Source organism: Rhinoderma darwinii, chromosome 1 (genome assembly GCF_050947455.1).
Source record: "Rhinoderma darwinii isolate aRhiDar2 chromosome 1, aRhiDar2.hap1, whole genome shotgun sequence".
Taxonomy (NCBI): domain Eukaryota; kingdom Metazoa; phylum Chordata; class Amphibia; order Anura; family Rhinodermatidae; genus Rhinoderma; species Rhinoderma darwinii.
Genome location: NC_134687.1, coordinates 66,047,852 through 66,057,885, shown reverse-complemented (window position 1 = coordinate 66,057,885; position 10,034 = coordinate 66,047,852). Strand labels below are relative to the sequence as shown.

At 37.3% G+C, this 10,034-nt stretch overlaps 1 protein-coding gene across 1 annotated transcript; it reads left to right on the top strand.

The window, feature by feature from the left end:
- Positions 1 to 1,299: 1,299 nt before the first annotated feature.
- PHOX2B (paired like homeobox 2B) lies at positions 1,300 to 4,808 on the top strand. The gene is made up of 3 exons (XM_075849593.1): positions 1,300 to 1,641; positions 2,417 to 2,604; positions 3,164 to 4,808. The coding sequence occupies exons 1-3, from the start codon at positions 1,401 to 1,403 to the stop codon at positions 3,614 to 3,616; spliced, it is 882 nt and encodes a 293-aa protein (XP_075705708.1). The 5' UTR covers positions 1,300 to 1,400; the 3' UTR covers positions 3,617 to 4,808.
- Positions 4,809 to 10,034: the final 5,226 nt, after the last annotated feature.

Sequence of the window (10,034 nt, the reverse complement as noted above, 5' to 3'; positions counted from 1 at the left end):
GAAGAAAGGATGATCTAGACATATCACAGTGAGCACAGTACATGCTGCCAAACTGATACAAATGACTCCAAAATGAAATTGTGTGCTGGGGAAATGAAGAGAATAATGAATGTTTTCTTCCTCATAAGATCCACCCCAGGCATTGGAATGGGAACGATCATCTCTGTGTAATAATGTCACTTGCTTTGCAATTTAAAGCAGAAGGTTCTTGGTGGCAAGAAAGAGATGCACTGCAAGGACACAGCCACTAAATCTAATAATAACAATAATAATAGTAATAATAATAATAAGCAATAACAATGCATATATACCATATATGGGGATTCAGATGTAGCAGAGCTGAGCTGAGCTTGTCAGTTTAGAAAAGCTTATCTCATATATATATATATATATATATATATATATATATATATATATATATATATATACATAGTGTATAGCTAGGATCTTGGTCTGTTCCCCAGGGCATGCACCCACATTTTACCGGTGCTGCTGGATTTTGTTTGTTTCAGTCTATACATATATGTATGTATGTATATATATATATATATATATATATATATATATATATAATATAATATACAGTGCGATGCAAACAGATACTAACTATATTCTTGTTTTCTTAGACCATCTATGTGTTTATTGCAAGCCTTGTAGGAGAATAGCATTTCCCACAGCACCCAGGATACAGCACATAGAGCCTTAGTGCCCTGACCAAGGTGCTGATTCCTCCATGGTGCCCCTGCCTCCTTGGCAGTGCATGTCGTTTTGGGCACTTGTGTAGCTGAGTGTGTAACCCTTACATTATAGCTGCTGTGACCGGATGCCTGCAAAGGGGGGGGGGGGAGAAAAAACACAGCAAATAAGAGTTAAAAACACAGCGTCTCAATTTATTGCCAAAGGTATATATGATCGGTTAAAAGCTAGCGGGGGAAATTGGATCAGGGAAAATCGTCACCCAACTTTCATTATTTGCAAAGAGTATGATTGAATTAAAGGGCAGGGAGCTGCTTAGAAGGGAGAGGATGGTGTGCTATTAAATTCTAATTAGAGATGCAGGAATCAATGATAGGGAGGTTGGACAGCTAAGTCCCCCCAGTGCCAGCCCAATAGACTGATGAGTTATTGTCATGTAAAAAGCGCCAGCAATAAGACCAACCGCTTTGCTATTGTCCAAGTGGAAAGAGCCAAGTTTATTATGAGTACTCTATGCTCTGGAGACCTCAGGCAAGGCATCTCATAGGAGGCTTTTTCATAAAACTAGGCTCTGCTGCAAGTAAGGAGGCCAGTGCTGAGGCAGGCGTGGAGCAGAACACATCACCTCCTCCAAGTCATCACCACCAGCCCTCATCTCTCAGTCTCTTCTTTTCCTCCTTGGTGAGACTTCCAGAGCCTTTTCAATGTATAAAATGGAATATTCTTACCTTAACTCCTCTGCCTATGAGTCCTGTATGGCTGGCATGGACACCTCCAGCCTGGCATCTGCCTATGCAGACTTCAGCTCCTGCAGCCAAGCCAGTGGCTTCCAGTACAACCCTATTAGGACCAGTTTTGGGGCCACCTCAGGCTGTCCATCCCTCACCCCAGGATCTTGCAGTCTTGGAACTCTCAGGGATCACCAGAGCAGCCCTTATGCAGCAGGTAAGGAGGTCTTCTCCAAGCTCTTCTTCCCCCACCCTAATCCTTGCAAGGAGCTTCTCCCCTTGTATATAGGAATCCTTGATTGCATTTGAAAATGGAAATGTGTTTAGTATTTACCAAACGAAATTTGCTTACACAAATGAAAGAATTTATCACGTTAGAAGCGATTGCAGGCGAGGAGTAATTCAGTTACAGGGTTACACTATCCTGGTAGTCACACCCGAACCGCCAACAAAATTATCTTAAGCTGCCAAAATGATAGGCATAATTTATTTACTCTGGGATGAGACGTAAAGCTTAGCAAATAATTAAATAACCCAAGAGAAAGACTCATCACACTAGAAGACACTGTCCTAAAATGCTGGGACTCTGCTGGACTTCTACTGCTGTTGCTGCCCACCACACTTCATACCTGGGCATCACCTTTAACATTATTGCCCACTTTATCAGGATTTCACAAATTTGCTGCCGCATAGGAGAGATATTTGACAATAGATGACACTATATCGAGTTTTTTTTAATCTCATTATTTTAAGAGATTCTTTTGCAGTGAACCTGCTCTATATACACCCTTCAGTGACAATATATATTACTATAGCGTGACTACATCAATAATATAATACATTTTGTACACACATTATTCCACAACACTTTTCTATATATATTATAGTTTTTATATTTAGATGCATTTATATATAGTTACATTTTGTTGTATTTTTGTATGTTTTTTTTGGTTTCCTTTATTTCGAACTGGATGTTTCTTTGGTTCTTGCAGTTCCTTACAAGCTGTTCACTGACCATGGTGGTCTCAATGAGAAGAGGAAGCAGAGGAGGATCAGGACCACATTCACCAGCGCTCAGCTGAAGGAGCTGGAGAGGGTGTTTGCTGAGACCCATTATCCTGACATTTATACAAGAGAAGAGCTGGCTTTGAAGATAGACCTCACTGAAGCCAGAGTTCAGGTATAATATACACCCATATACCAGAATATATTATAGTAACACATATAACATATTGCATATGTAGGTGTGTGGGTATATATAAATTTGCATTAAATAGGGGTAATTACGTTGATTGTTATATCAATATATTTATAATGAATCTATCTTCAGAGAATGTTCTGCATTGTAGCTGGGGCAGTAATGCTCTTGCAGTACATGAATAAAATGTACATGTAATAAATATTCATGAATCATATCTAATAAATTATTTTATTTCTTTTCAATTTTCCTCCCTCTTCCGGCATTTACCCCCTCCCCACTCTTCTTCCTTTCAATCCTCTAAATATAACATTTAATACCATATTCCTCATACATTCTTCTACTATTCTGACAACCACTTACTGGTGTCCTTAAATGTCACTATATAAACTTGATTTCTCACAATGATATTCCACTCTTCTATACAATTCCTGAACACCTCCAAACACTACCACCCATCACTACCTCATACTAATATGACCCATACTCCAACCCCTCCCCCCAACTACCCCTTGTCTCGTCTCCTTTTACCCACAACTAGGTCTGGTTCCAAAATCGTCGGGCGAAGTTTAGGAAGCAAGAAAGAGCAGCAGCAGCTGCAGCTGCCGCAGCCAAGAACGGTTCATCTGGGAAAAAATCCGATTCCTTAAGAGATGATGAGAGTAAAGAAGCCAAGATAACCGACCCTGACAGCACTGGGGGCCCAGGTAACAACCCCAACTCAGCCCCAAGCTGCGGTGGTGGCCCCAGCCCTACAGGATCCCAGGGATCTGTTGGCCAAACAGAACAAGTCAAAGGCGGAATTCAAGGACCTGGAGGCCTGTCATCTGCAGCGGTGATAGGGGTCACAGGAGGGGCACAAGGTTGGGCCACTGGTCCAGGCGGCACCATCACCTCCATCCCTGACTCCTTAGGAGGCCCCTTCGCCAGTGTGTTATCCTCCCTGCAAAGACCCAACAGTACCAAAGCCACTCTAGTCAAGGGCATGTTCTGAACTAGCCAGCATGAGCACTAGTGCTGAGATCTGCAAGGTCAGTCGTTGCCTGCTGTTATTGTTCTTAGTGAGACTACTCAGAATAATAATGACGATGATGATGATGAGGGACACCTGTCCATCTCAGCTGCCTGTCCAGGACAACTCAGACCCAGGCTCACCCAGCAGGTGGAACCACATCTGGTGGACTTTCTGGATCACACAGGTGAAACTTGGCTTCAGGGAAAGAAGGTTGAGTGCAGACTCCAGCAGATAGTATCATAGACTGGTACCCAGGGCTTTAACATGACCACCTACTTGGTGTGGTGAGGATGCCAAAAGCCTGAGCGCCCAGCAGCAGATTCCTTCTAGACCTCCCAGACCTCCACAAAATCATCTAAAAAAAAAAAAGGACACTTTTTAGCTGTATAGACAATTTAACTCCTTCACTGCCAACGGGACAGGCCACTGAGGCAGTGGAAGGGTTAAACAAGGCACTGAAGACCCCGTTCCCCTCTTCTTCTTGTCTGATATATGAATTATTAGCACTGTGTTTAACTGCTTTCTACATTCGTACATTATGTCCTATGGCTATTATTTGCTGGACATTACATTGACAGGAATAATTTGCACAGTGTTGCAGGGTCTTGTCTTATTCTGGATTGAGTGTAATAACATTCTATTTATTACATTGTTTCCCATTCAAATGGTTGTTTTTTGTTTGTTTTGTTTCTATTCATTTTTAAAGGCACAAGACTTCTAGATATTAGTTGGATGTTGATGCTTTCTATTTCTGTGTCTTTTCCAGCAGTGTTATAATGTGACAGTTGTATGGTGTTATTATAAGTACACAATGTCGACAATTGTTGAAGTAAAAAATGTGGAATACCTTAGTCTATTCAATGTCTCTATGGAGAAAAGGATTTGGGTCCTCTTATGTTTGTTTGTTCGTTTGTTTGTTTGTTTTTTGTTTGTTTGTTTGTTGAGATTTTTATTTATTTCTTTTTTTATGTATTTTTTTATTCAAATGGATTTCACACATTTCTATTTTTTTCCTAAAATCTGCATGTTGTCTTTTATTTTTTCCCAGTCCTGAGCATATTAACCACGAGGATTGAATGTTCAGGGGGTTCAGTTATTTATATGTAGTTATTATGAATGCCTATTTAAAAGGGAACAATTTTTACATGTGCATTTTGTTTTCCAAAAGAAAAGTGTGCCATTTATTTGATTGTTGATAATAAAAAATGAAAATGCAAATAAAATGCCTTGTATTTCTATTTAAATAAAAAAAATAACATATATATATATATATATATATATATATATATATATATATATATATATATATACATACATACATATATTATTCTTAATATTACAATACCATATAATTTTAAATTTCAAGACATGTAGATTTAGGCACAAATAGGATTGATTTACCGTGTATAATACATTTATGTAATCTAGAAGTGTCAACCAGTTTGATATTGTGTAAAATAAATTTTTATAAATTATTATTAAAAAAATATTTTACATTTTATTTAAGAAATTAATTTTACAAATGCGTATTTTCTTTGTTAGTCTAGTTTTTTTTAATTGATAATATTATTACTATACAGTTAATAATTTATTAACAATATTTTAATATATATCTATCTATATCTATCTATATATATATATCTATATATATATATATATATATATATATATATATATATATAGCTTTATACAAAATATGAAATGTAGAAATTATTAAATCTACACACACACATATATGTATATATATATATATATATATATATATATATATATATACATATATATATATATATATATATATATATATATAATTTATCAGATACTGCTTTTACATACAGTAAGCGAGGACACATTTTTTATTTTAAATATTATGAATTCATTGGTTGTGTTACATATTGTATTGAAGCACTTTTGTTGTATTCGATTATTCTTTGTATTATTGACCTGTAAAGAAGATGTTTGCTGTGAATGATCGCAGAGTATGAATGAGGGGTGACTTTAGTGTGTATTTTATGTAACACCAGTAATCAGTCTTGCAGAGGAGATTAGCATCAATTAAGCTTTGCATAGATTTAAATGAATGGAGCCATTGACCTCTACCAGCTCTACCACCGAGTGCAAATCATTCACTTCAAGTGCCCTCATCTACAGTAATATACATAGAACCCTTGCCTCATCCTGTCACATCACACAGCCCTGCTTGCCCTTTATATACCAATTGCCACTGCACGGCGCTGCCTGCCCTTTATATACCCATTGCCACTGCACATCCCTGCATGATCTTTATATACCCATTGCTACAACACAGCCCTTCATGCCATTACAGCCTTTTCGTGCACTGTAAATATCACAGTTCATACTGGCATTACTGAGTAGCCTGTCTACCCTATAGATGCCCCACTAGTACACATGCCCTGTACCACCCCGGAGCACACAGATTCGCTCCTTTGATGTATATACCACAATGCATATTTACACTACACAATGCCCCAAATACTGCATGACCTCCACACACCTCATACCCGCACAGTCGCTGCATACACTACTCATTCCATCAGGTGATTCTACTGTGCCTGCCGCTCAGTCTTGTCACTTCAAGGCGTCCTGTATACATTTACTTTCTATGGCCTATTTATCAGTCAATGGATCCACATTGGATAATGATTCATATATATATTAATCGCAATCCGGAGGAAAAGAGGCAGCGCTCCAATATTATAAAGATCCAACATTTGGGTGAATAAAAATGTTGTATCTTTATAATATTGGAGCGCTACCTCTTTTCCTCTGGATTGCGGTTGTGCGTATTTGGGGTTTCATGTCAAGTCTCCCCTGAGGATAGCACCCTCACTGCATGCTACGGTGCAGCTCCTATACTTTGCTTTTTCATATATATATATTCAGACATATGTATGGCTATGTCTTTATTAGTTACAGTAATGATACAATTAATAATATACTAATGCCGGTATTCGCTTACAGTCTGTTCTGTAATGTGATCTCTCCCACATCTTTCCCAAATATTGGCATTCCTCTGCACCGGCTTCTGCGGATCACATAGCGACAAATGCCGGACTGGACCGAGACAGACGGCGCAACATTATTTCCTGCAGGTTACAACATTGTGTTGTTCTTTTTATTACTACTACTTCTACTACTACTAATAATAATAATGATGAATTATGATGATAATAATAATACAAAATTATATATAGAAATAATAATAATAATCATATTATTATTATTATTGTCATTGTTATGTATTGAGGAAACGACGCAGACTCTTATTTGACAGCCGGTGCATTTTCAGTGTAGTCACATGTATTAATAATCATACTATTATTTCCTAGTGTAATATGTTTTATCTTCATTGCACCGTTATGATATTTATATTATTATTAATAAAAGTAATATTGAATCATATTAAGAGTATTTAAATAATAGAACTCTACTATTATTATAGTATTATGATATTCAGGTTATTGTTACTATTATTATTTCCATTATTATCATGATAGTATTTTTAATATCATTCATCATCATATTATTATTATTATTATTATTATTATTATTATTATTATTATTAATAATAATAATGTCGTTTGGATACACCTTTTGTTGAGGGGCAGTTGAATGTGGATGGTTATTATAATTATACTATTATTATTATTATTATTATTATTATAATTATTATAATAACGTTATCATATTATTAGGTTTCTATAACTTATTATATTGTTATAGTATAAATAGTATGATTAATATGATTATAACTATAAATATTATTATTATTATTATTATTATTATTATGACACCACACTCAGACTTGCATCTACTTACACATGTGAACCTGTACATTTTAAGGTGTGAAAAATGTTTGCATCAGTTGTCCTATCCTTACTCAATTCAGCTTAATATCTGACAACCTAGGGAAAAGCATATGACTCTCAAAAAATTTTTACACTTTTTCCCATTTTTATTTTTAATTTTTATTAACGTTAAAAATAAGTGAGTAAAGATTGCCTTTTTTCCCTCCAGTCTCTTTCTGAGATAAAAACATATAGGTTCACATGTCTCAAAGACTATACTGTAAACAGGTGCGTATTATGATTATGATTATTAATATTATTATTTTTCACAATATAAAATGAAACATGTTACAGAAATCTCGGATCTGTATGGTCTATGTTGCATGTTATCTGTACATTGTATGATGTAGACTGCAACACTAGTGTCTGTATGAGGACCATATGTGATATATCAGATTGACCAGACATTCACTATAGATCTCATGTATCTATATGGAGATTTGTAGGAAACGTTTGTATTATATTAGATGCTGGGGATCCTACAACATATTTATAAAGTTCATATATTAGTTGCATATTGGAAAGTCTATAGAACAGGTCTAGTCTATCACACATATACAGTAACACTGTCACACCCATGATGTATAACAGGAATGCCTGAGATAAAGGTAGTACATGTGGGATAACTGTCAGCCATATTTTCTGCAGTATTTTCTTCATTTCTGTGTCTTAAGACAATTGCTGCTCCTATGAGAGCGGCTGACACAAGAAATATCCCCTGCTCAGTATAATGGAAGATGAGAGACAGCACTGGTATAATAACCCTACAGTAAGAATAACTGGTGGTAAAAATGGGGGAACTGGTCAGATATAGCGCAGCTTCCAATGTGATCTCTTATACCACTGCATGCTGCTACTATGTGAAGATCTGATGATATTACAGTATAATGGGAACTATTCCATTATATTATTGATCGCAGTCTGATGTCAGTCATTCCTTCGCTGATGACTGGAAAATACTCCAGTCAGGATGGATTCCCAGAGTCTGTATGTTATTATGTGTGGATGAAATGGCACAAATGATATATTGTTTGTCTTATAATATATTATATTATAGTACAATCCGTTCTTCATTGACTTCAGTAGGATAAAACCATTAGGTAAAGTATGTGTTGTTTAGGAGAGACACCTTTTTTCTTACTTTGTTCACACTGCTCATGCACATGACTGTAGTATGTCTCCAATTTGTGGCATGCGAATATACCCTTAGGGCATGGTCACACGTGGCGGAATTGTTGTGGAATTCCGCTGCGGGCAGTTCGCAGTGGAATTCTCCAGCGGACATTTTTTACAGTTGTTTCAATACATTTTTAGGAAAGTTAGTTCAGACGTGGCAGAAAACTCCGCTGTGGACCATAGACTGCGGTGCGTAAATTTTCCCTCCGCAGCATGCACTGTCTGTTGCGGAGAAGAAGCGGAATTTCACTGCGGATTTCAGCCTTTGCAATGCAAAAACTGAAATCTGTGGCAAGTCTGCTGTGATATCTGCAACGTCTGAATTACCTGTCAAATATGCAAATGTTGGTGCAGATTGTTGCGTAATTGCCCCAAATCTGCACCAACATTTGCAGCGGAAAAACTCTGCCATGTCTGGCTGTGCCCTAATAGGTCTGCCACAGAGGTGTGTTCATGAGCCCTCAACTGCACCTCTGTATGCTTCCAATTTTTTTTCATAGCAATCCAACATAAAAAAATAAATGTTGTGCAATCCTATCTGCACATATGTAACATGCAGTACACAAAAAATACGTTTAAATCCCATAGAAATTATTAGGATCCATCATGGTCAGTTTTTTTTTCCCCACAAAAACATTCCAAAGCAAATTTAGCCGTAGAGCTCATGCTCAGACCCGGTATGGTGGTACATGGAGTCCCTACAGTCTGTATTGATCTGGGTGCTGCCATATGTTCCCTCCACTTAGTACAGTTTTCTCTCCCTGGAAGCAACGGTACTAAGGGGTAATATCTCTAAGGTCTTATTCACACAAACGTGTCTGTTTTGCTCACGCAAAAAACGTGTTTTTCTTGCGTTGCAATTCCATGTGACATCCGTGTACAGTCCATGTCTGCGTTTTTTACGTCAGCAAAATAAACTGAAGGTGTTCTTTTTTCAGCATCATTTCTTTAGCAACTGTTGTCCGTGTGCTGTCCGTGATTTTCACTCACCCCTTGGCCGGATTCACACGAGCGTGTGCGTTTTACGCGCGTTGCAGTTCCGTGTGTCATCAGTGAATGGTGCGTGGCTGTGTGATTTTCACGCATATGCCATCATTATGACACGCGGTTTTGATGTTTAGAAAAATAAATTAAGGAAGTGCTTTTATTTTTTCCTTAATTTCTTTATCTACTGTTGCGCGAATCCCGCGCAACACATGGAAGTGCTTCTGTGTGCCGTGCGCGATTTTCACATACCCATTGACTTCAATAGGTGCGTGATGCGCGAAAAACGGCCAAGTATAGGACATGTCGTGAGTTTTAGGGCAGATACACACGAACGTTGCGTTTTTGCGCGCGCAAACAACGCTGCG